This window comes from Accipiter gentilis, chromosome 26 (genome assembly GCF_929443795.1).
Source record: "Accipiter gentilis chromosome 26, bAccGen1.1, whole genome shotgun sequence".
NCBI classification, from domain to species: domain Eukaryota; kingdom Metazoa; phylum Chordata; class Aves; order Accipitriformes; family Accipitridae; genus Astur; species Astur gentilis.
Window position 1 is genome coordinate 17,133,586 of NC_064905.1, and position 27,444 is coordinate 17,161,029.

Below are 27,444 nucleotides of genomic sequence, written 5' to 3' on the forward strand. Positions count from 1 at the left end.
AACTTGTGGGGCCTGTTTTCCTTTTGTCCTCTGCAGCCTGTTCTTGTTCAGGAGGTACGTAGGCTGTCGGTAGGTCAGAGCGTGTGCTGTGTTCAGGCCATACAGTGCTGCCCTGAGAGGTCACTGTCCAGAATTTTGAGTCATCGGATTACTCCTCCAGCACATTAGTCATGTTTCTTGGATGCGAACTGGAGGCTGGGGCTGTGTAGGGTCGGGGTGGTGACGTAGCAGAGGGAACACAGCTGTAGATCCATTAGGGTTAGGTGGAAAGTTTTGGTCCATTTTGCTTCTGAAAAGAACACTTGCCCTCCCCCCCAATTTGCTCAGAAATATCCATGGAAGATTTAAATTTTCCTTAAAAAATGAGAAACAGCAACTTTTTTGAGATTCGTAGAGAACTCAGACATTGAAAATGTTTTTATTTAATTGAGAATGGAGGGAATTTAGTTATGCTGCCATGTTTCTTAGGAAGTGGATGGGTAGCCCCTTTCCAGCCCTTTGAAGAGCCACCCTTCCTCTCTGCTCTCCCCTCTGTTTCTCCGTCAGCTGTACATGGAAGCACGGAGCACAGCAATGTCACTCGTCTCTCCTCAGTGAGCGCAGGCTTCCCCCCTCCGTTATGGTGACCTGGAGGGACAGAAGTTGCTCTGATGTACATCACTACCTGTCCTGGGCCCTCTTGTTTATTCTCAGCTAATGCAAAATCGCGTTTCTTTCCCTGCTTTTTATATACTTCCATGGGTTTACTTGGACTGCCAACAAACCCTTGACAATCTGGCTAAGATTCTGGGAAAGAATGTAAATATTAGATTTGCATCGTAGGTCTCCTTCCTTCAGTGGTGCCTGACGTTTGGGATCCCAGCGTGCCCAGAGCAGCATGTGCTCAGCTTCCCAGCAGAGCAGAGGCTTCTCTGCTGACGTACGGTCCTGTCCTCTGGTACAGTACTGGATTTTGTTCTCAGGGCTGGGACTACAGCAACGCTCTGTAATGTGCTGATTTGCAATTCCCTGACATATGCTAGTTACAATAATACATTAGGTTTCAGGAAAACAGCCCTCCTAATATACATGGGAGATAACACACCAGATGACTGTTCCGAGAGAGATCTGAGACATCTTATTTAACTTAATATCAAACCAAATGGACAAACTTTGCAGCAATGACTGCCAGATTATCCTCCGAGGACCACAGCCTGGCTGTTTGGCTGCCGATAAAACTACATATTTTTGTGTTTACTAATGGGGGAGAAGTGAACTCTCCATGGTGAGTAATACAGAGAGCGGCAGCTCCAGTTCCTCTTCATTCATCACTGTACTGCTTTCCCCAAGCAAAGGTCAGCGAATATGTTTGGTTTGCTTACCTCCATCGTAGGATTTAACGTTCGTGAATCACCGGAGGGTCTGCGATTGCATCCTGGCAGTGTGGACCGAGGGAGTTGCTGTTTTGGGAGCCTGTGTGCCTCTTCCCTGCTCTTGCTGGAGGACAGACCCAAGTGGTGGTTTAGTGCAAGGGAAGGTCAGGACTTGGAGAGTTTACTCCCTTAGGCCGAGACTCGCCTTACCTTAGGCATGTTCTTTCACATGGTGAGGGAAGAGGTCTGTGATCAGGGCTTCATCCTGAGATTTATGACAGCCAGCTACTGTCAGGAGAGAGGCAATGTCTTTTAAGTCTGCCAGTGATTGCCTTGAAGTAGGTCAGTAGGTCATGCCCAGATACCTTTAGTTTCTTTTGAAGGATAGCACTTGCAATCCAGGTGTTGATATGTATTTTAAACCGCAGGTAAGATAACACGTTCTGCATTTGTGTAAAACAGGAATTTCAGATGCAGAACAGTTGGTTGTAATGACTGATCCCCCTATGCTTTCCTTCAGGGTTCAGTTACGTTAAGTTTATTTTAATGAATATGGTATTGAACTTTTCACAGTAGGGTTTAGTGAACAGATTGGAAATTCTGAAAAAGATAATAGAACTGGGTGAATAATTCATAAAGAGTAATTTATTTTATGAATGCCACCTTCTTCTATTTTGAATTGCCTGGGAATAAAGCATGACTTGCTTGAATTCAGTTGTTAATTAAAATTATGCACCAAATAATTTCTGTCAGCAATCCTTACTTTGTAGCTCATTCACAAGCGATTTGTTGTGAGCGCTTGATGTTCAGAAGCTCAGCTGTTACACTGGCCACAGAAATTCTGGGATTTATTTTTCCATTTTTTGATTAGATTATCATATTTGCTGATTTTTGCTTTGTTGAAAGAGTTGACTAAGATTCCAGAGTATTCTGATTCATGAGTGTATGACACTATTGTAATATTTGCCAGAATATCCCGTTCTGGCCAGCTGTTCTGCCAAAACATTATTTCATTAGAAGGCAGATGAAGCAATTTCATTAACAAACATTAACTGTCAAATATGTTCCTGTCTTCTACCTACTCTGAAACTGAACTTCTGATTTTCATAGTAACCAATACACAAAGGCCGTCTCCATCATGGCAACATTACCAGACTCTAGTGTTGACTTTTTCAGGCCTAAGTTTGCAGAATGAATGAAGAGGAACTCTGACTTTTTTGTCTGTTTCTCTGTTCTTAACAGTGGGTCAGAACAAGTCCATATCAGGCCCAGAGATTATCAAATCTAATATAAGTAGATTGCTGGTTTGTGGGTTGGTGGTTGTTTGTTTTTTTTTAAACATTGACTCAGTTGCACAGTAGCAAGAATTAGTTACCTTCAAATATCTTTTCTGTAATTTTCACAAAAGTCGTCAGCTAATGAGAGCCATGTATCTTTACGCTTTTTCTAAACTGGAAGCTAATGTAATACTTCCAAGCACACTGATCTGTAGAAATTGCTCCAATCTTTCTTTTGCCCGTTATAATGGGCTTTATTAATGCACCAGATAGCAATATACAAAATTAAAGGCATTAGACATGTATACTGCTGCTTGTTTGACAAGGTGCTGCATATTGCCTACGCCAGGTTTGCTGGCTGTAATCGCTCGGGCTGCACGCTCTTTATTACTCTGTGCTGAGGTTGGGGACTCCTGCAAGCTGGGAAGCGATGCTGACCTTACGAAACACCCTGTTTTGTTGCCTCTCTTTCTGGTCTGTCTCAGTGATCAAGTTGTCATTATAAATGCAATTTCAAATCACCCAAGAGCTTCAGGAAATAGGTGTAATTTACCCCAACTATATTTTATGTTGGATAAGCACCGAAAGTGCAACTTCAGGAGAGCTCAGGCTGGCAGCCCGCACTCCCGGACTCGGCTGCTCCCCTGCCAGGTAGATGCTTCTTGAAATAGCATTGCCCACAGGGATCGTTTGTCGCATTTGAATTGATAACTGGCAATCTGTTGTAACCCGTGTTGCTTTTTCATCATTTCTTGCGTGGTTATGCCCTCAGCCTGACATGTGCCTCCCATATGGAGTCAGCCTCCGGGGCTCTGTGCCCTGGATCGTGCATATTATGGTTGGACTCGACGATCTTAAAGGTCTTTTCCAACCTCAAGGATTCTGTGATTCTATATGCAAACTGCAGCAGGCAGGTGCCTGAGCTGCAGCGTCCTGAGCTGCGGAGCAGCGCGCAGCTGAGCGATGCAGTCTCTGCCACGTGCGCCTGGGTAACTACACCTGACTTACGCAAGCTCAAGTTCTCCAGCTGCTGCATATTGGCAGATGGTAATTCTTTCCGACTACCTGATGTTTACCCCACTCCTGGTTGGCTTTTTTGTATTTGGTCCTTGTGTGCAGGGTTGTAGTTTGATCATAAGCAGTTTGTGGGTTGTATATTTATGCAATGCCCACCTCCTTACTTCGGAGCTACTTCAGCAAAAATAAATGATAATACAGCATGTTCAATATTTATTCTCCCCTTTCCACTGCAACAGAGTCAGAGCAATATAATAGGATCTACTTAGCATTTGCTCATTTGCTTTGCAGAATTCTTCCTGCTTTTTCTCTGTTTATGTAGGTGTCTAGTATTGCTCTTAACTGTAGATTGCAATATGTAGGTTTTCACAGAGTAAACATATACTCAAATCTGTACAGAAGATTCTTGGTTAATAATAGATGAGATGAACATAACCAGTTTTGATTTGACATTATACATCCTTAAATGGGCTGTGTAGGGGAGGCACATTGTGCTGTCTGAAATGCACAAAAAGACAAAAATACGCGCATCTATATTTTTTTTTAAGCGCACAGTTCCTTACACTTGGGTCAAAGGAAAGAGGAAGAACAAATTCCAGTAATGTGGATTATTAATGAGCATTAGCTCACTCAAGAGGACCTAGATCTTGTCTGTATTGCTCAAATAAAATGATGCAAAACAAATCAGTGGAGAAAAAAAAATGGAAAAAATTCAGCCAATTAGCTCACTCATCTTCTGTATCGTAGTAGAATGAGGTCGGACACCCATAGGTGTGTACTGCATGAAGGGATGTGCTTTTTTAAGCACAGTGTCCAAGGTCTTTGCTGGAGCCATGTGTCTTGATAATAAGCATGTTGGCTATTCTGGTTTAGGCATTTCCAGCAAGAATTAAGAGTATGGTTAATCCTTTCCTTTCTAAGGAGAGTTGCAGGCTTAGCACGACTACTGAGTGAGACAGAAGTTACTGGAGGAAAAGGTGGCAGATGGGGGAGTATCTTTCTAGGCTTCTCTATCCACATGTTTTCCATATGAATCAAATGCTTTTAAAAATCATTGTAGTCCCATTAGATAGCGTGATCACATGGTCTGCTGATCTGTACATGTATTTGCACTGCAGAGTTGGTCTGTGGTACTGATACTCTAATTTAATGATTTCTTCTTTTTTCCCATTAAATTCACAGGAGCCTCCTAATATCAGTCCCTGGCTGTCATTTTAGAAGTACATGCGCATGCCAGATATCTGGCTGTTCTTTGCACGCGTGCTTCACTTAGGAAAGATTAGGTCCAGGTTTGAAAAGCAAGTTTACTTACTTTTTTATGCATACAAATATTTAATTATATTTCAGGTCTTTTTTAATGAGGTGTAGTTAAGAGTCCCTGCATGTTAATTTTAGCCCTCTGTAAAATTTGTACAAGTACTGAACAGAAATGTACAAATGCCCAAGTTTACCTTGGCAGAGTGCAAAAAGGAATTTGAAAGTAAATGGGTCTTTCGGCAATTTTTCCCCTATGAATCACTTGTAAAATCGGAAAACCCTCCGTTTGCACACATTTTTCACTTGTGCCAAGTGTCTTGATCGCTGCAGAGTCACATGCAAGTCTCGGAGAAGAATAGAGTCCCAAAGACCGATTGCTGCTGCCCGAATTTTGTAGCTGAGGCTTTGCATTTATAGCCCCATGACTGTTCAGGCACAGGAGCTGAGCACTGAGAGCTCTGGCCATAGCGGGTGACTTTGCTTTCCGAAAGCAAACGTTAGGAGAATTTTTAAGGTGTGATTTAGTTTCCCCCATGAGACAGAAGCAATAAAAAAGGATGGTGCAGAAGCTGAAGAAATGTTTGTTTCTTAATTGATTCCTTTCCAAGGAAGTTAAAAAGGAAGGAAATTTGAATAGCTGCTGAAAGGAGAGTTCTGTTATCTACTTCTGTAACCCTTATTTTCCAAGGTTTGGCCAGTATTTATACATCTCTCTGCTGAGCTGTATTTTTGGCACCAAAATATTGGTTGTAGTTTGCATAATCATGTGATTCACTTCAGTAGCTGCCTGCAAGAAAGCTGAAGTAACTCTTATTTTAAAAACGCAATTAATTTTAAAGCATTATGCTAATTTAAAAAATCTCTGCAAGAAGTAGAAAAAAGCAAAATTTTGTTCACTCTTGAGAGATACATAAAGGGATTTGGAGAGAGTCAAATTAAAAAAAAAGGTTTCAATTCACGTGAGATTGAAGTAAAATGACTTCTTTTCCTCCAATAAACTATAAGAATTCAGCAGAAACTCTGTAAGAAAACCCTTAAAAAAGAAAAATTGATAGAAAAATGTTGACCTTCACTAATCTGTTCTCTTTTCTTTCTCCTCTCTGCCCAAGGTAGGAAGTAGCCACCAAAGACTCTTTCTGTCAGAGCTGTGGTTAAGTGTTGTTACCTGTAGTGACCAGTTTTACAAATACAACACACTTGTGAATATAGAAGTTAGTAAGTGGATGAAGAAGTTGGTTCATGCTAAAATCATTTGGTTCCCATGAACATACTGATGCATTTATAACCAAGGATGCATTAGTACCTTTAAAATTCTGTCTGTATTAATGTTGGCTGATAAAGTGAAGACATCCCAAATGTAGTACATCGAGGATCACAAGCCCAATGTGAAACCAGGAGTCTGAGCTCTGGGATCACACAGGTGTTTTAATAATCCCTCTCTTCACGTGCTGTTTTTTCCCAAAGCAAGACTTCAGGGCTAATTAACCTTCCTTATACTTCCTCTCTTCCTCCTCTGAGATATCCCCATGGGTCGAAAAATGACATCTCCTTCTCAGGGTAACTTATCATATTTCTAAATGGATATTGGCCCAAATGGAAACCAAAAATGGGTATCTGAAAATTCCTTAATGAATCGAAGTGGGTCGACCCTTTGGTCCCTCCGAAATGGGCTGGTGATTTTGCGAAGAAGGAGGAAGGGCTGATAGCCCGGAGGAAGAGGAAGGCGAGCATCACATCTGAGGGCTAGAAGGACTGCCCTTTAATTTTAAGCCTTTGTAGGAAGACAAAGCAGGAGTAACCTGAAATGTTCTCGTAGCCTAGACCTCTTTCAAACGCATGTCTGGTTGCTGATGTGATCAGTTGGAAGCATGAACTCATGATCATCTTCTCTTATGAGGCACTTGTTGCCCAGAAGAAATCTGGACCACTAACTGAGGGACACCCCTGGAGGTGCCACTGTGGGCCTGTATGTTTGTGCTTCGTGGGAACGTGAGAGCCCACTTGAAGAATGAGTGGAGTCCTCTATGTAAGCATGACGTGACCTAGCCGTACCTGGATTTATAAAGTCTGTTTCATCCGTCACCAGTCAAAACTTTCAGGGATGACTTGCTGCGCGTGTCTGCCACCACAGGAGAGCGCTTGGCAGGCCAGGGGTTAATTCTCCCTGCTCTGTAGCCTGTGCAAGAAGCTGGGTCTGATCACAGTCAAGTGGCCTCTGGCTTTCCAAGACGGAACAGGTTCCTTCCACATACTGTAATTCTGACTGATGGGAGGCTGCTTAAGAGGTTGAAAGATGGCTAAAAATGACAGTACGTGTCCCCAGGCTCTTCTGGGAGAGTCAGTGTATCTTGTTCTTTTGCGCTTCTCATTCTCCCTACCTCCCCTTGCACTTCGACGCTTTCCCAAGGTTTGTTATTCCTGTAGACCTGGGAGGAACGTGCCTGTTTGCGTTTGGTTCTTGTGCTGCCGACCGGGAGATGCTGCGTCTGTCCGTGCCCACCCACGCTGCCCAAGTGCTGCTCCGGGAGATTCGGCGAGCGCCCGGTCCTGCCCCGCTGCCGGCTGATGGCCGCAGCATGGCTGAATCGCTGTCCTCGGCCGCCGGGCTCGCCGAGGCAGCCTTCTGCACCGAGCGCAGACGCGGGAGAAGAAGAACAAAGCGATCACATTTGTCCGTTTACTAAAGCAATTCTAAGTGTTGTGCCATCTGTTCCACAACTACGTGAAACCCAGTGAGCTCTCTGGAAAAGGCAGAAAATATCTTCAGAATCTGGGGAAAAGATGGATGTGAAAATAAGATGCTGAGAATCGGTAGGAGCCTGGGTAACACCAGAACAGACCAAAAATTAAAAAAACCCAAAAACCTGAAGTAGAAAATACAAGAAAGAAAACTGCTTTAAAATGGGGGGAAAGCCAACAGTCATTAGATTTTTCTCCTGTATCTTCCCCAGTGCCTTTCATGTCTGTGTTCATTTTTTCACATGGATTCTACTCAGGAGAGCAGATCCAAATTGGTATCTAATGGTTCAGAAATGCTGTGATACAGCAGGAGCCCGCGATGCTGCACCCTGCCATGCCAGTGAGGGGCACCGGTCCCTCCTCACTGATGAGAAACGCTGAGCGGCTGAGGGTGATGCTGGCTACCCCAGCCCAGCATCGGGCCTCCTCCGCCTGCTGCCAAAAGGCACAGCTGCGATCCAAAGCACAGCTGTGTGTCGTTTTTCAAAAGCCAGGAAGGAGAATTGCAGACTGTGTGAAAAATGATAAAATCTGGAAAACTTTTTAAAACGACCTTTATAGCTTTGTGAAATTCCTGCTTCCCCAGAGTTCAGATGAATCCCGTGCAAGTCGAATTGCGTTAAGCTCCTCGTTGCACTGCAGCGACTGGCCTGGGCTGGTGGCCGTGCTGGCGGCAAGCAGCTGGAAGGGAGAGTTGTTCGCCGACCGACTCGTTGCGGCGAAGTCGCAAAGGGACGGAGCACGTAATGACGTATCCCTTAAGGCTCATGCTTTGTAAACCGAGAGCCGCGGTACGTTCGGAAGCGACTCCGATGCCGAGAGCCGCTTGGAGCGGGAGGTTTTGCTGGGAGGAGAGGAAAGGATATCTTGTGGTTCACGCTCTGGCTGTGGCCTTCAGGACATCTCGTTTCCCGTCGCTGCCACAGAGTTCCTGCATGACCTTGGGCAAGTCATCCAGTTTTCCTGCATCCGGTTTCCCCAGTGAGGGATGGGGGATTGCTTTCCTTTGGCACAGTGCTGTGAGGCTCCGTAGGGTTGGCAGTTACCATAGAGATGAGGTACCTAAATAGAATTGGAAACCTGTTGAAGGAGAGCTATGAAACCCGACGGTGTTACCGAAAGAACAGCTTGGCTTTGGCCGTGTTGTGTGGGGCAGCTACGACAGGTTGTAAAACTGTCACAGTAGGTGTAAGTACTGTGAAACCAGGGTCAGCTGGAACATAGACTTGTAAAAACAAAAAGCTACCAGTACGAACTCAACCCGTAAATATGAAGTAATATCACTAGTTAAACAAATAAACTAAAAGAGATTTTTCTCCTTAGGATCCTCTGGGCATTTTCGTATAATAAAGTCTTTTGGTCTGGCAAGAGTCCAAGACCAAGAAGTCCAGACCTGCTTCTGTTCTTTCTGGGGCACCCTGGAGCTTCTGAGGCTCCTCACTGTTTGTATTAAAGGTCTTTAATTTGCTATAAGATGTCAGCTGGAGAATGAAAACTGCGGAGTTACTCTGTGATTTGTTTTAGGCAGAGGGAGGCAGGGGAAATCATGTTTTAATTTAATTGATACTCTCTTTCTCTTTATTGTGAAATGAAGAGATGACTTTCAGGTATTCCATATTGTACCATTAATTGTTTTCCTCTGTCTTTCTCATTCATATTAAAACAAGTATTTAATGTCTTCAGTCTCCCTGCTGAAATGAGAGTGGTTTTGAGGCCCTGGTCATTGCCATTCAACTTCTCTGGAAACATTTCAGTTTGGTTGTATTTACAGGCATCTTGAATCCAGTGTTTTCAATGCAGCTATGCCACTGACTTGTGTAACAAAATAATAATGCCATCTGTCTTGTCTTTTTTTATCCCATATTTAAACATCCTTTTTTTTTTTTCCTTTTTTTTTTTTTTTTTTTTTTTTTTTTGGTGCTGGTTGACTTTGACTGGAGAGTGAGAGGAAATCTTCATTGAACTTGTTACAACAGTCATGCATCTCTCACCTGAATTGGAGGTAGCTAATTTAGGACTTTGTAAGATGTAGGGGTTGGTTAAGTGCTCCTGCCAAAGCATTTCAGTTTTTTGTCAGTGTTACCTTCCATTTGACAGTCTCTTGTGTGTTCATTCCCTGATCTTTCTGAATTGTGTCTCTTGGGCTCCCGATAGTGCTATCTCTAACCTGAACTGTGTAGTTCGCAGCAAATTTTAAGTGGAAAAGTAAGAATTTTGTTCACCTTTGTAATTTCTCAGAAATGTTGGAAGTTCGTTGTGAAGCTCAGTGGTTCGCTGGTCATACGGCCATGTCTTACCACCAGTGTGTTCATCTGTCTGGTCTGGGATGCGCATGAGTTGGTTGGAACTTCTGTTTTCTGGATGAGGGATGTTTCAGTGTCAGGCCCTAGATGCCCCCATGTCACCACTGGGTATCCTCATCAGCATTCTGGATGCCCTCAAGAAACACAGAGCAGCTATGTTTGCCCTGTGCTGGATATTTGTTCCTCCTCTAGGCAGGACTTAGAGATATGACTGCAATAACTGACTTTGGTTTGGGTGGTAGAGCTGATACAGTTTATCCGATAATTTCTTTTGAAAACTAACTTTTTTTGCATTTATAAGGGGAGATAACTGGCTTTCTTACTATAATATTTCCTCTGATCCAGATTCCTGGCTTGTAGTTCTTGTAACTATATTTGGACAATTGACTTTGAGAAGTTTGTAAACATTGTTGTTGGCTCAAGAGCTACAAATGTTTTTTTTTTTTTCCTCTCTGCCTAGTAGTCTAAATTAATAATGTCTGTTTAATTCTAAAGCAATCTCATGAGATTCACAGGCAACTTTAAATAAGAAAGCCACATCGTTTTGTAGAAGACATATAAAGTATGGAAACTGCCTCCTGAAGAACTTCCTTAATATCTTTTGTGATAATAGTACTGTCCAAATAAACGCATTCCGCTTGTAAACTTGCCAGAATGTGTGGTGGCACTAACCCAGCTCCACTGGTGTGAATATACTAGCCCACTGACATATGGTATGTAATTTGATTTCTAGTAGTTCTAAAAGATTTACAGGCTGATTTACGCTTCTTTCTTTGTTTTTTTTTTTTTTCTCCATACTCTCTTATTTTCAGGGAGTGCATGCTTTATAGGCTCCATTTGACTCGGTGTATGTTGTGTCCAACTTCTGACTATCTAGTTGCTAGCTACTGCAAAAAGGTTGGAGCTTCATTTCTAATTTTTTGAGAAAACAGGCACTTTTCTTTTAACTTTTCCCTAAGAGTATAAGTGCTTTTTGTTTTCCAAAATAAAATGTTATTAACAGTCTACCTTCTACTTCAACTTTTGCTAATTTTACGTGTTTCTACAGTTATTATCTAACTGTGGTTGTATCCTTTAGAGTTTTATGTGTGCATGTGAGTATTTTAAGTTCTTTTGTGCTGCTTGGAATTTGGTGAAATGTTTATGGTTACTGGAGCCATAGTCTAAGGAACAGGCAGCGGGAACATTCTTGTCCTTCAATTCAGACAATATTAAATTGTTTTATTAGTAGCTGCAGCCTTGGAGGGAGTAGAGGAGAAAAATATCAGGAAAAGCACAAACAGCAAAAAAACATAAAAACCTGGAGGTAATCAAGGTGAGGGAAAGACAAAATCACATGAGCTATACTGTGTTGGACCAGATGTCTGTGTAAGTCCTTATCTTGTCTTCAAAACTGGCCAGCAGTGAGTGATTGTCTTTGGTGTCTTAGCAATAGTAGCCTTCTGTTTTCTTAGTAGACAGTTCCTATGGCAAGGGGTTCCAAAACTGAAATGCATGTTGTATGAAGCTGTACCCCCATCATCTGTCAGGCTTGTACCCAAGTTCTCTTCAGGAGCTCTTCTTAGAATCTGGCTTTACGTTTTCATTTGCACTCAGTCCTCCGGTTCTGAAGCAAACCGTGACACATGCAGTAGCTGGACTGTTTCATTTCTTAGTTCGGTCAGGATGAAGTCCTGTAACCTCTTCATTGTAGATTTTATTCTATAACCTTCTCTTCTGATTTTTCGGTTTGAGGCAGATCCTTCAGTTCAACCTTAGATGGAGAGAGCTCCTACATAGGGGCCTCTGCCAGGTTCTCTAAGGTGAGCATGTTTTGAAGAACCTCATTTAATTTTGCTGTTATGGTACTGTCTCTGAGTGCTCCTTTAAACCTGGATAATCTTTTGGCCTTACAGATACCCTGATGAGTTTTCAACTCCTGATGTATTTCAGAAAGATTTTATGATTAGTTTTTATGCTTTTTGCAAGTTATTCCTCAGACTCTCTTTTGGCTTGCCTTACTGTGATTTTACCTTCAATCTGCCAGTTTATGACCCTTTCAATTTTCCTAATTTGGGCTCTTTTTTTTTTTTTTGGTATGATGCCTGTATGCTTCCAATAACCCTCCCTTGCCTTGCTGTTTAGCAATGCTGACTTTCATTTGCTCTTCCTGTACGTTTTTTGGTGGACGATATGCACTTGCACTGGGCCTTCAATACACTGTCTTTAAACGCTTCAATGCTGCCTGCAATGAGATTCTCTTTTAGGTGCCCGTTTAATTCCTTTTTAACAAGTTTCTTTATTCTTCTGTAGTCATCCTTTCTGGAACTTAATGCTGCAGCAGAAATATTACACATTTTGTTGCTCTTGACAGGACATCAAACACAAGCACGATGTGGTCCGTGCTACTGAGTATTCAACGGCAACAGTTCAACCACACTGCTCACGCAGTCGAGGGCTGCCTCCCCTTTGCGGAGCTTGGTCTCAAGAGCGTCATGAAGCAATCATTAATGATACTTAAAAATCTACCCTCAGCACTGCTCCCCAAGATGGTATTTGCCCAGTCACCGTAGCGGTTGTAGACACTTTTCACTGCTATGTGCTTTCTGCCCTTGCGGTGCTTCTGTTCTCCCTCAGTGTATCTCAGTTGCTGTTGCTGTCCTGGTCAGTCGATAGTATTGCCCTATACTGTTCCTTTCCTGTATGCACATAGAATTTAATCTAGAGGGATACTGGATTCTTCTTTGACATGATTAAATGGTTAATCTGAGTTAATTCTGGGCTCTCTTTTCCACTGGCAGGCTGGTGTGTTCCTGTGCGCTTCCTATCCTGCTGTTACAGCGTCCCCAGACCGTCGTATTTCCACCGAGTGTCTGATAACACTCTTACCAGTACACATCATACTTGCCCTTCTGCACCCTCCTCTCCTTTTATTTAAAGTGCTCTTTACAGCCTTTCCAGTACATAATACAGTGATGATATGGGAGAAACTGATCTCTCCTGGACAGACTTTATCCATTTTCCAGAGCTTTTTCCAATGCCTGGTGAATCCCAACTCTTGTTTCCATATCCACTGAATCCACAGCTCATTTCCTCAGCCACGCACTGTCTGACTTGTCTTTTCATCAGACTGGGAACACTAAAACAATGCCATGATGAAACTCCTGGTTTCAACTTGCAACTTGAACCTCTGTCCTCAGGCCCATAATGATGATGAGCGCCAACTCCTCCCCGGCGCTTCCTAAGAGAGCTCTAGACATGCTGTGAGATCCACCGCATTTGCTTTAGCAGTCAGGTTGCCATATGGATGCCTATACATTGCCCTTAAGGAATGGTATTCATTTAGATGAGAAAGCACTTTATTTCACTTGTAGCAGTGAGGAGGTTGCTTCACGTGTCTCTGGGTGGTCTGTCTGGCTTCTGTTTTTGTGGCTAGCCTGTGGAGTTAGGGATGGAGAGCCTCCAGCTTCTTTCCAGCTACAGCCAAGCTCCCACTGCCCTGAAACTCCCCTTTGCCTGGCTGGCTCGGTCAGGATGAAGCAGAGCCTTGGGACAGGCTGGGCTCTCTCCGCTCAAGCAAGGGGCTCACAGAAGAGGTCCAGCTCACGTTTGATTTCGCTTTTCCAAGGACATAGATCACCAGCTACTGCCGAGTTCCCTGAGCCTGGTTTGGGCTCAGCTGGCGTTCTTTATTTCTTCCTCTGTGGAAGTCTGCTAAAATGTATTTGTTATTGTGCAATGCCTAACTTTTGTTCCTTGAACTGTAGGTACTAGTGTAATGTAAAGAATAAGGAATGTTAATTTAAAGATTTTTACGGACAAGGTTTTGAGGTTTTTTGGGTTTTGGTTTTGGTTTTTTTTGATTTTTTGTTTGTTTTGGTTTGTTGTTTTTTTTTAAGCTGTGTAAGATTGCCTATAGCATTGCAAGCTAAAATTTCTATCAGTTTCTTTTTTTGTTTGTTTCCTGGTATGTCCAAGCTCTTCCCATCAGCAATTCTTATTCTCTCTATGCTTTCAAATCTTGGAGAGTTATCATATGCCTCCCTTCTTCTTTGTCATATAGACAAATAGTGCACATTAATTCTTTGATTTAATCCTTCTTAATAAGCCTGTTCCTCCAGGGATTAATTATTTTAGTTTCTGTACTGAATCTTGCACTTTGTTGACATCTTGTACTGAGAGCCTACAACTGAGTGCAGTATAAAATTGAAAGCTCATCTCTCATTAGTTTTTCATGCTCCCATTTGGATAACCCCTTTCCAGGTTCATTCCTCCAATACAGGGTAAGAAAGAGAAGGAAGGTTAAAATAAGCCTGCCTATAGGATGTGGAAAGGAAAACAAGCCCTAGATGTAGCAAACTTTTGGTGCTTTTGTTTCCTCTCACCCTTATGGGCATCCAGTTTAAGTAAAACTTGCATTTAGCAGAGAAGGACCCTATCTGATTTCCAAGCCATGAGTAACTGCATTGGCATTGGTCACCCCTGGACCTGTGGCCAGATTTGGGTTTTGAGCTGCTTCATGGAGAAGCGTGAAGTGGGTGTGAGATGCTGTCTCCCACATGGGAACTTCTACCTGCTGGGATTCTTGCTTTCACCGGAGTAGCTAATGTCAGAAGCTGCGGACCGGGGAGACCTGGTTCTGCCAAGGTGCACGTCTTTCTAGGATGGTGATTTTGGGGTAAGCTTCCTGAACCCGCTCACTGTGTGGTTGTGTGGGCGCGGGGGCTGCTGTGCGAGAAGGGTTGGTAGAGTGCAGCGGAGGAGGAGGAGATGGGAATGGCCCAGGCCAGAGCTGGCTCCTGCTGCCCTGCAGCTTGCGCTCTGCAGCTCACGCACTCCTTTGGAATATGAAATGTTGCTGCAGTGACATCTTTTAAAGGGAAGATTCAGGATTTCAATAATGTAATTTTAAATTACTTTAAATGCTAAGTTTCAACCCAGATGGATTTAATATATTAAACTTTTTTTTATATAGTAAACCTTTTTCTCCAGTTTGTGGTCTGGATCCTTTTATCTTGTTTACCGTAGCAAAGACCTAGACTCTGTTTCCTACCCGTTAATGGATCTGATCCAGCTCTGCTGAATTCAGGATAAAGACTGTTTTTGGGAGGCTGCAGCAATGCTTTGGTGAAAGTCTTTGGCCTGTCTTAAATAGAAGGTCAGACTAAACTGCTTTAATATTTATGAATCCATTTATGAATCCTGGCCTTGAGATTTATGAATGTGGCACCCGTTGACTTCGGTGGGTGGTGATTTGTGCCTTAAGCAAATATATTTTTGAAAAGAAACTTGTGTAGCAACCATCCCATTTTGTGAGAGTTTGAGCTGAAGAGCTTTCCAGTCGGACTGGTTTTGTTTTCTTGCAGAATATCAATTCATTTTTATTGCTGAGGGTAGGACTCAACTATGCATTTTGTCAAAGTGACCTCAGAAGTGCTTTATTTCAAATGGTTCCTTGTGTTAAAATTGGGAAAGTTAATCCTTTTGGATCTTGCTTTTAGCAAATTCATGGACTTGATATTCATGCTTTTCCTCCCAGAAAGATTAAAATTGAGAAACTCTGTTGCAGGGAACTGCAATTACTATTCCCTGCTTGCAACAACAGCAATCCAGTTTACAGTCCCCTGAGTCTGCAAGATCTGCTGCATTTATCATTTTCATTCTTAACAGCTATTTAATAACTCACCTCTTTCCCACTTGGAATTACACATACCTGTGGACACTAAGCCTAGAGACCTTCCAAAATGTTCTTGCTTAAGCATTATTTTAGCTGAAAGAACTGCTTGTCTCTGTTTAAAAAGCTACAGAACTGTAACAGCTCTTGCAGCTGAACCCTTTGGAAACAAGGTCCCTGCTGCTGGTGGTGGAGGCATCCGAAAGGTGGAAGCCAAACTGGCAGAGGTACGATGCTGTTTCTCTGTATAGTAGCTGCAGGGAAGTCTGTTCTGAATTTGCCTGCTCCAAAGTCTCTGTTACACTTTTGCAGCCTGTACTCTGTATTTGCTGCAAATACTCATTTTGCAGAAAGTCATGGGTTTTGTGTATTACCTAATGTCACGGTTTAACCCCAGCCAGCAACTAAGCACCACGCAGCTGCTTGCTCACTCCCCACCCAGTGGGATCGGGGAGAGAATCGGGAGGAAAAAGGTAAAACTCGTGGGTTGAGGTAAGAACAGTTTAATAGAACAGAAAGGAAGAAACTAACAATGATAGTAATATCAGTAATAAAATGACAGTAATAATAATAAAAGGAGTGGAATATACAAAACAAATGCAGTTGCTCACCACTCACCCACTGATGCCCAGTTAGTTCCTGAGCAGCAATCCCTCCCAGGTTAACTCCCCCCAGTTTATATACTGGGCATGACATCACCTGGTACGGAATACCCCTTTGGCCAGTTTGGGTCAGCTGTCCTGGCTGTGTCCCCTCCCAACTCCTTGTGCCCCTGCAGCCTTCTTGCTGGCCGGGCATGAGAAGCTGAAAAATCCTTGACTTAGTTTAAGCACTACTGAGCAACAACTGAAAACATCAGTGTGTTATCAACATTCTTCTCATACTGAACCCAAAACATAGCCCTATACCAGCTACTAGAAAGAAAATTAACTGTATGCCAGCTGAAACCAGGACACCTAAACCTTTGGAAAATGAGATTTACCTCTTGTGATCTACCAGGATTCGGAGGTGAGCGGCTGCTAGGATGGGGCAGATTGTGGGGGACAGAGGCAGGAGGTTTAGTGAAGGGACATGATGCTAAGGGTCATGGCCCTGGTCTCCTGCACTGCTCCTGGCCCTAGGCAGGCACTGAGTGACAGAGGTGAGAATTTGGTAATTTTCTTGTAAAGGCAGAGAATTTGGAAGCAATGTTTTTAGCATTGTCCACTGGTAAAAGCCAGGCACTGTGGCCAGGATGCTTGTCTTGAAATCTGCTGGCATTGTTTTGTGAAATCACTTTAATTGTGTCTGTTTTCTTGATGGCTCGGTGAGAATGAGACACTGTGTCTCACTATTGTGTCTCTTAAAAACCGCAGAAAACCCTTCTGAGTTTCTAAAATGAGTTACACCGATACCATACAAACGCAAGATTTGGGTCCAGATTCTCATCTGGTATAAACTAACGCAGTTCTTTTAACTTCAGGATATATTGGCTGCAGGTTTGTCCCACTGCTATTATTAATCGCACCTGCAGTTGTGTAGTGACTAAGCTGGGCTCTAGGGACAAAACTTTATTTTTGGTAGCAGTGGAAGCGTATAGAGGCGTGAATGGATGGATACCCATGCTCCCTTGAGCTACAAGGACTGTACGAAAGCAGCCTGTCATGAAAGCACTCTTAGTACGAATAGCTCTTGTGTGGTGCTTTTCATTAGTGGATCTCAAAGTGCATTAAATATGTGACCTTATCCCCATTCTGCAGAGGATAAATAGGAGCCCTAAGTAGCTTGCAGCTTTAATAGGGTTACGCAGCAGGCTCTACCTCTCTGTCAGTCTGTCTATGTAATTCTTATGTGTATACATAATTATTTCCCCACTTAATTTTTTGAGGGTATGTGAAAATAAAGCAACTTAGTTGCAAACTGACTTGGAAAAAAGCTGAAAAATACGCCTTTAGACTAACAGTAATAAAATTATATATGCTTAGCTAAAAACTTTCTTTTTCTCCCCTTCCCCATCCAGCCTGGGACTGAATAAATCAGTGTAGCTCTAGGGCAGCAGCAGCATACAGCACAGTAAGTGGCAACATGTTCCAAATGTTTGTTACAATTCCTTCAGTACCTTCATTCACTGTGAAGAGAGATGAATTTGCAGCACTGCACAATTCTTCCTCTGCAATGCTTCGGTAGTTCGAGGCATGTTCTCAAAGAATCAAATGCAAATATGACATAAGAAGCTTTTTTTTTTTCATTGTTATCTATATGAATGAAGCTAAATGGAAATAGAACGCCAAGCGCGTCTGTTCCTGAATCAGTGTACTGTATGACTGGGAGTGAATACATTGCAGAACTGAGAATGTTGAGAGATCCCGTGTGGGCAGAGATGAGTTTGGACGGTCTGTGTTACATCCTTACTTCTGCTGCAGACTTCTGGGTGATCTTGCTCCAGTCATCAGAGCTCCTGGTGTATCAGGCCCATTCTAATGGAATTGAACTAAAATTTCTGTACTTGACTTCAGTGTTGGGAGGACACATCTGTTGCTGTTTGGAAAAAACCATGTTCCTGTGGTTCTAAGACCTAGAGAAGGATCATAAATAAAAATAACATGTGGCATTTGCTTTCAAATTCTCTGCTATACCAGTGCCAGTTTTGGTCAAACGTGTAGCAGTTGTGTATTCAGGGTACAGGCACATTAATATAAAAATAGAATAAGACCTTGTCCAATATGCTGTCCTGCAAACATAAATATTTTCTCTTTCAAGTAATCTACAGAGTATTTTTTGGCAACTATACAGTGAAACGCAAATCTCCTCCCTCTGCTTCTCTGTGAATTGATTGTTGGGAGGATCCCATACTGCAAATTCCCCTCTGGAGGCTTCATTGACACTGGAGGGAGTGCAGGCTCCTAACCCAGGCACTGAGGTCAAATATCAGCTAGTTTGAACCTCTCTTCGGTCTCAAGAAAATCACCTGAAACTCAGGACTGTATTTAGGATTTGTTCGTGCACAGATATGTCATGTGGCTGCTTACCTTTTTCAGAATCACAGACTCAAAAAAATAGGGTGCTCTCTATTTACAGAAATACTGTTTCTAAGAGTTTCTGAAACACTCTGTTTTTGTGGGTTACCGATTTAATTAACTAAGCAGACACTTGGATTTTTTAATATTAATTTCAGGTTTGTTCGCATTTAATTTTAGCTTCCTATCTGTATCACGTGCTGGGAGATTAGGAAGTAAATCTGCCTTTATATGGCAATGAGAAACTTTGTAAACCTGTACTAATGAGGAAGAAAATGAACATTAATTAAACTTGCAGTTACAGGATGGGCTGAGGCTCTGGAGTCCTGAAGCAGCAGCTAGATGGGTTACTTCATTACAGCCTAGAACAGGGAGCTGTGATGGGAATGGGAATGAGGAGACAATTAAGTCGCTCACCAAGTGCAGAGCCAGCGAGACATTTAATTATCCACGGGAGCTAACGCTGTAAAACCTGGGGTTTTCTGTAGATCTAAGTACGCCAGACAGTTTTTCTGTCAAATTAGACTTTTAAAGAATGTCTTTAGAAATGCAAGAGGGGCTGGGGATGTTGAGGAGACTGGAGAAGAGACCTACTTTTCAGCTGAGCTCTGCAGTGCGCTGGAAAACAATTGGCAGGTCTCCTCGGTTGGAGAGGAGGTCTCCGTCGCGGTGGATGGGACTGGTGTAATTACCTTGGCCAGAAAGCCCGTGTGGCCGCTGCCGTTGCCAGTGTCTGTAGACCCTGTGGTCCTTGGAAGCCTTGGAAGCAGGTCTTCGGGGATGCACAGGAGCCCTGTTACCCCCAAGAGAGATGAGTGGAGCTCTAAACCCCCAGCCCTGTGTATTGCAGTGGACTCATTTGTGGTTTATCAATGTAATTCTCGTCTTAATTAGACAGGACAGTCACTCTCTGCCTTCCTTGTGAATTTTTTCCTGTGTGGCTTTTACTTCTAAATAACTGCCTTGCTAACCTTAGCAGAGGTTTTGATTCTCTGAACTGCAGTTTCCTTTTGATTAAGTGTCTTCTGCTCTAGTCTTTAATGCATATTAATGAATGCTAAGCAGTGCTTGACTTGAGTAATTTGCAGCTGGGATCTAAAAACCCTTGGAAGGAAGGCCTGGGGGTGTCCTGCTTTGGGAAATGGTGGGATATTATAGGCTCTTTGCTCCAGTTTGGTGCATTCCAAAGGCAAACACTTTTTCAATTAATTTATAGTTTTATTAGTCACAGGACATAGTCGCTGCTGCCATCGTTATTTAGCAATATTCCCACATTCACTTCAGTTTCAAGTTAAAAGTCCCAGAAGAGTAGGGGAAGAGGTAACAGCTCAGCTTTTTTTCCAGAATTGGAAGTCCTTTCCACACCTAGTTCTGAATTACACAGCACGTGTGTGGCTGCAGGGTGGTAGCGCAGGGGAAGCCCTGCTAATTCATAACTCCTGGAAGTACAGCAGTCCCAGGATGGATGACGAGCAGTATAGGATAGAAAAATGCAGTTGCTAGCAGTTACTTTTAAGCTCTTAGTTCATGAAAGCAACTGCTGTTCTGTTCAGAACTTGGGGAAACTGATAACTGAAAGGCTTAATTCTGCTTTTGCATCCGCTGGAGTAAATGTCCAGATGACAGCCCAAGAATTTTCTGAAGTCCTTCTAGTCTAACCTGTGTCGAAGGGAAGGCAGATTTGCTCGAACAATACGGCATTTCTGTTTTAGTCGTCCAGAGGCATTCTCCAGGAAATTGCAGCAACTTTACTGCTCTCTGTTGTCATCATAGCCTTGGTGGTTGTCTGACGGTTGTCTTGGCATGACAGGCTGGCACGAGGGTGATGGCAGCCGTGGATAAGAACGGGACTGATGGGTGGAAGGCTTGAGCAAACCCCTGCTGCTGCAGCAGTGCCTTTGTGTTGCTTGCTTGGCTGTGTGCTACGCTGGTGTTGAGTTGATGACTAAAAGCAATCTCCCTTTCACGGTGGCTTTTTGAGGGTGTTCTGAGTAGTATCAGAAGAAATGCATTAGGCAATTCATCTAGAGCTTTTCATGTTCAAAGCACTTGGCAAAAAAATAACAAATCAGCCCTTGTAATTATCCTGCAAGACTGTTGTTACGCTGGTTCAGGGGTAGAGAAATGGAAGTAAAGAGGTTAAATGTCTTGCTCAAAGCAGCAAGGAAATGTGTGGTGGAGACATTCAGGAGCCCTATGTGTTTCTTAATGAATCATTTATAACTATGGGTATATTATTAGGCAGATGGCTTGAACTGTGGATTGCTGTAGGAACTCTGGCTTGCCGTCTAAATGAATTTTCTTCTTAAAGTCTTAAACAACCATCTTTTTCTTATTTCATTTCATGAGAATATGTTGGCTAAATCAGAGGCTGTGTAAGATATACTACATATAAAAATATATAATTCTTTTACATTTCAAGCACACACTAACTCTTTCCTAATAATTCTGACCAAAAATAATTGATATGTTTCTCAGGACTAAAGGAAAAGAGAAATTCCTGGGTAAGAGACAAAGTTATTTTAGTCCAAGATTAAAATAAGAAAATAAATATTCACCCATGTTGGAAGGTTAAATTCCTTCCTTTCTACACCTCGGCAGAATTAGGGAGAATACTGCCATGGGAATGTACAGTGTGATGTCGTGTCTATCCAAGAAGCAGAGTGTGAAATACGAGCGCCTGAAGGATGGCCTGCTATTTGGCAGCATTCAGTGCCACATGAATCCCCCTGCACGCAAGAGGGCCAGCACCAGGCACGGTGATCTGCAGGAAACATCAGTGTTTGACCGCTGGTTTTATAACTTGGGAACCAGCGTTCAAATATGTCTTTTATTAGTCTTACAGTCTGTCCCAGGTTGTTGCCTTCATCTTCTCAGGGTGGGAATCTTCATTTTGACCAGAGGTTTTCTTTTCCAAAAGGCCACCATGCCCTGGAAGCTAAAGTTCACCTATAAAAGTTGTTCTTCTGTCTAATCAGTTCAACTACTGATTGTAGAAGTGGCCTATCTGTTAATTTTCCTACAAGATCTAAATTCATCCAAACTCCCATCAGTACCCCCTGCTGCACACAGTGTACAGCAGTGTTTTCCCCAGGATCCTGAAGTATGGTCTGCATTTTAAACTAAGATCTGGCATTAGCTGCTTAGTTAATAGTAGGTTTAATAAATCCAGAAATACATATGAACGTGTGCACAACCATGTAGCTTACTTGCGAAAAACAGAATCACTTTTTTTCTACGTGACAGTCAAGCTCTCTGTGTATCTCTCCTGGGCGTATGTATGGCATATGCATCGTACTCTGTGCAATTGAGCATGCGAATGCTTGTTCCTTCTTGATCTTTAGTTGTGCATTTCTCATAAAAAGACTTTAAAATTTCTGGGTATAATATTTAATATCCAGAAGAAGTGTGTGTGTGTATACAATTAAAATATACATTAAAAGGAGAATAACAGGATTTCTGAATTTTTCATGCATTCCTCTTTACAGTAAAAGAGCAGTTGCTGTCTCTCTGGGTTCAGCACTTACTTTCTTGGTTGTCTTAGCTTCCTTGAGCTGCTGAGCCTGTCTCACCTTTTTTGTGTCTGATGTAGAATCTAAATTAGATAAGAAGAAACAGGACAGGATTTCAAATTCAGTTTCCTCTATACAGGCAGGATGGCATCAGTTTAAATTGCTTCGATATAATTTTGCTTCTTTAATCTTTCCCCTTCAATCTGTTTTTGTATACATTATATATATGAAATCTGGGACTGGAAATCTTGCCTAATGTAAGTTAAGACATGACAAATGAACCTGACATTTTTCCAAGGAGGGAACCAAAGAACATACTGTATTTATAGCAGTAGGAATGTAGTTTGCTGCTTGTAGAAGAAAAATATGTGTTGTATGAGAAATTTAGCGCTGGGATATGATAAGAGTGTTTAGATGATACTTGTTTCAAGTGAGGATACTGGATTCAAAGGAGCCAAACTGGTTCTCCTGGAAGCTTGAGGTAGGGCTTCACTCAGCAGAGGATTTAGGTTCCCAGAAGCTCAGATACCAAGACGAAGTGTGTCACAGTGTCAAGATCTTCTCCTGTGCCCAGTCTGAAAGTCCAGTGACTCCAGGGTCATCAGTGGGCAGAGTGGGAAAAAGTGTGAAGAAGGAGCTTCTGAAGGTTGGATTTCGGGCTTCTTTCTATAATAATCTAAACCATTTATTTCATATTGATAGTAAAACTTTCTGTTTACAAGCTAAGAGTTCATTAGTTTAAGATCTCAAACACAGATGTGCAAACATACGCTGAAAAACTGGTTCAAGCCAACCATCTCTGCAAGGCAGCTACTGGCTGCTGTGACCTTCTGCAGTAGGGCAGGACTGCAAGAGGAGACAAATGCAGGCGATACAGGTGCCCAAGTTCTTTCACCTGCATGAAGATGACGAAAAGACTTTTTAAAGTTTTCAGTCTTTATGAGGGTTTCTCCTGAACACAGTGAGAATCGCTTGGGTGATGTTCGTTTGAGGGGCTCTGTAGAAATGCAAATTTATCTTTTTTTCATACCAGGGTATCTGGTCTGGTCTGAATAAGTTTTTATTTCCTAGCAATGCACTACTGACACCTTTTTTAAACTAGTTGTGGGTAATTCTTGAAAGAGTATTTTGTCAGCTGAACCCTTTGTGTCAAGGGGGAGATAATCACAAAGCTTAGTTGCCTGCATGTGAGGTGTAGTGCTTTGCTGTCTTGCTTCTGAACAGAAAGGCTGACTCTATGTTTTTTGGCTGTTGAACTGCACATCAGGACCGGCTTATGGCTCTGAACTGATCCTTTTCTTAGCACAGATAGTAACACTGGAGCAGTCTGGGCCTGACTGATGGCTAAGGTCATAGTAACTTTCATTGTAGCTGGTTTCTAATGGGGAGTGTATTTCCTAGACAGATTTTTAGACCTGTACTTTGCTCCCGTGGTTCGAGGAGAAGTCCTTTTGGTTCAGGGTTATACCTTTTGTCCTTTCTTGTCAAGTTGGGGAAATGATGTTTTGTTTTGCTCTAATAAAGAATTCACCTGGTTTCCTCTCTGCATCCTAATTGCTCTCTAGGGAGCACTAAAGTGTGCTTAAGCATATTGTAACTGTTTACTCACAACGCCTGCTGTATGTGCAGTAACGCAAAATGTTCGATCTCTGCCCTGTTGCTGCAGGCTGGCATGATTCGCACAGACAAGGACGAGTTCTTCATTGAACCTCTGGAGAAGGGGGCCCAGGAGGAGGAGGAGGGAGGAGGCAGAACGCACGTGGTCTATCGCAGAGCAGCTGCCAAGAAGCAGCTTCCGATTGAGAATGTGGATACCCTGTACGAAGGTAAGGCAGAGATGTTAATGCCTGCTGATGTATAAAGTGTGGCTGAAGGCATGTAACCAGTGTGGTCTGCTATCTCTGGCTCTTTTATCCTTGAAAATGGAAATGTGTTCTTCTCCCTCTATGGATGAAAAGGTAGGGAAGGAGCTGAACGCTTTACCAGGGGTAGGCAAGCATTGCAGCAGCCAAAACCATCTCCAGGTGGAACTGCGTACGCTTTAAAGAGTTTCCTTGGCTCTGGAGATAGCATAAAATCATGTGTCCGGCTGAGTGCCCGGGTCAGAGCAGAAGGGGATGGTGGATGAAGCAGCAGCGCAGAGGTGCCTGTGCCTGCTGAGGACAGGCAGCATTGCTGGTTTTGCAAAGGCCGTGTTGGAAGGTCGCAGCAAGGACACAACACAGCTGATGCGGTACGTGGGCTTCTCACTGACAGCGTCTTCGCTGGACTGGATTTAGTCCCAACAGGGAAATAATGGTATCTTCAGATATGAGCAGAAACTTTCTTGATTTATTTATGTGTTTCCGAGTGTGGAATTTAATGTGGTAAGTATGTGGTAGACAGTGATGGAATAACAGGAGCTAAATGTAAACACCCATTCTATGTAGTATTTTCTATTTCTCTGGTAACTGCTTGGATGTCACACATTTTTTTTCTGAATAAATAAAGGATGCAAATCTGGTAAGTGGATGTTTTGACAGCTGATGTTAACACTGAGATTAACTGGGTCGTTTGAGTGGAAACAACAGAATAGCTACATTTTTGTTCCAAATGTGTGTACCAAATTGCAGAGTTATTTGCCACTCATACCCTAGTATTATCTGATTTCAGTGCAGTACATTTTCAAGTATAATGCAGTGTGTTAGACTGTCCTTTGTAGAAATCTTCCTAGTGATCCCCATCCCTCTACCGTGCTACATTAATAATTTTCAAAACACAAAGAGTATGGTACCTGTTGTAAAAATTCTACTGTATACTCTAGTCTTGCATATGGAAGTCCTCAGAAACCACCTGAAGGAACAGGTAGTCACAAAGATGAGGCTCTGAAATGAGGACCAAGTGAACAATATAAATTTCTCAATGTTCAAGTCAGAACGGGGAGAAAAAAGAAGGCAAGTAATAGCATTCAACTCGCTTCTTTTTCCACTTTGGCCATCAAAACGACCCATGATTTTTGTGACTGACGCAGTGCTGTGTTGGGCTCTTCTGATTGCCTTTGTACTCATTCTGGAGCAGAGTTGGGGAGTGCAGGAGTCTGAGTACCGCAATCCCAGAATCAGAGGGTGGAAGTTACTCTGTTAGTAGATGTTTATAAAATTATTGCAGTGTTGGAAAATATCAGCCAGTCGCTGTGTTTCCTCTGAAACAAAAGAGACTTGATTTTATTCACACCTTATGGCAGTATTTTTGGTTTTGGATGGTAAATATTCCTCAAGAGTGGGAGTCTGGTACACAGAAAAGCATAAACTGTAGATCAGCTCCAGTTATTGGCATGCGGTACCTGCTAGAGGAAGGCTCTGACAGCAATATCTGAAAACACCTCTCCGAAACGCAGCGCCGTGCTGCGTGGCTTCTCGTGGAGCTGATGGCAGGGCTGCTCGTGGGCTGCCTGCCGTGACTGGCAGCAAAGCTACGTGCGGTGCGTGATGCCACCAGACTTCTGCGTCTGTCACCTCACCTGTGCTGTGTGCTCACTTAAAGGCTGAAGTTTGTAGGCTCCGGTATAAAGGCGCAAAGTAATAATAGCCGTCAGCCAGCACTGTGGGATTGAAAAGCAAAAGCGAGGCTGACCTCGTGCCGGCCAGGCTGAGATGTAGCACTGACCATGTCTGGAACAGCAGGTATCGGTGATGGGTAGGAATAGTTGTGATTTTTCATGTTTCGAATTTTAAAATAAGGAAAAAATGCGAAGAGAAGTAATCTTCCCTTCCATCTACTATCTTTTGATTTGTAAAATTGATTAAAGATTAGTTCTTATTTTGGAAAAAAACCCTCTGTACTGTACAGGGTTCTTTTTCCAGGAAATTCTCTTTGCCTTTAACAAAAAAAATGGTCACTCCAAAACTGGTCTGTTCTCTACTTTTTATTAAACCTGGCTTCCCACCTCTGATTTGCTCTGGGCAACAGACATGGAAGGGACATGCTTTCAAAAATTGTGATTTTATTTACTGGTTTGTCTTTTTCCAGAATGCATCTAGTTTTGGTTAACAAACGTCAAAATATTTAGTGACTGAGTGTTGATAAGCATGCTGTGCTGCGTGTTTCCATAGTGCTCTAAATTAATCAATGGGCTTATTTAGGAAATACTTAGTAGGGCACTTTCAGCATGCTGTATCTATTTAAAAAAAAAAAAAAAAAAAGAGGTTAACCAAGAGCACTCCCCCCTCTTCCACCATCCCTGGAGACAACTGCATTGTTGCCAAGTCCCATAAATTTACATGTGATGAATTGTAACACTTGGACTATTTTTGAAGGTCCAGCCTCCAGGAATCTTATGAATATGTGATGATTATGTTTTTTTTTCTCTAGGTGATCTTCTGGCTCTTTTAACTGTTGATAAAAACTTTGTAGTTTCTGACTGTATAAATATTGTAAAGTAATGACTAACACAAAGTATATGGTATTCCATAATTTTTAAGGCAGCATCTTTCAAAATCCCATGATATGTTAATTTAATCCCATGATTTAGGAGGGGATTGTGAGTCATGATTTTTGAATGTTTGGGTTTGGATAGATAGATAAAAATTCCTTATAAATATTCCTATCTCTGGCACTTCTTTCACAAGAAATAGGACAAGCTGTTTTCTCCCCAGCAAAACAGAAAGTGAGGGAACTGAAAGCTCCATGAACTTGGAGCTGGGTGGGTCAGTCGTCGTTTCAAGGAACCTGGGGCTTGCGCTGGGCAGTGGTCACGCCGGACCTCGCATGGCACAAGGGCTTCGGGATTTACTCCCACAGTCGGCGGGCCCGTTGGATGCTGTGTTAGGAAAATCTCTCCAGGTTCTCCCTTGCAGAAGTGGGTCTGGGTCTGTGGAGCAGAAGATCCCAGCTGGGCACGAGGCACGGGGCTGTGTGGTCTCCCCACAGGAGCGAAGAGCTCTTCATGCCCAACGTGCTGCCTGAGCGGGTGGTCTTGTTTAGTCCCGTGAGACTTTGGGATCAAACTTGCTCTAACTTTAGTTACTCTCGTAATGAATCTCTATGGGGACATAGCCTCCTAAATGCAGTGCTTCTGGGTGGTGGTTTGTGAGAGATCCCAGTACCCCAAGTCAACATGCGTGCCCCCATGGCTGCCCAGGCAGAGAGCTCCAACGCAGAGCTGAAGGACAGCAGGAGAAAGGTCCGTGAAGCTGATGAGCAGCTGATCTTCCCCAAAAGACAACTAGGACTAATGGAAGATCCATCGACTGGTTGTGAGGGTGGATTAATGCATAAAGGAAGAAAAAACACCCTGCATTTTCCCAACCGTGGAAGTAGATTGTGCTGACAGGTATGGTGAGGGGGACCTGAGAGCAGG

General features: G+C 42.8%; 1 protein-coding gene across 1 annotated transcript in view; it reads left to right on the forward strand.

Annotated features, from left to right (window-relative positions):
- Positions 1–27,444, forward strand: part of ADAMTS2 (ADAM metallopeptidase with thrombospondin type 1 motif 2) — a 189,676-nt gene that overhangs the window by 46,901 nt on the left and 115,331 nt on the right. Inside the window, exon 3 of the mRNA XM_049829624.1 lies at positions 23,773–23,932. Within this exon, the coding sequence (XP_049685581.1) occupies positions 23,773–23,932 (160 nt within the window). The remainder of the gene's footprint in view (positions 1–23,772; positions 23,933–27,444) is intronic.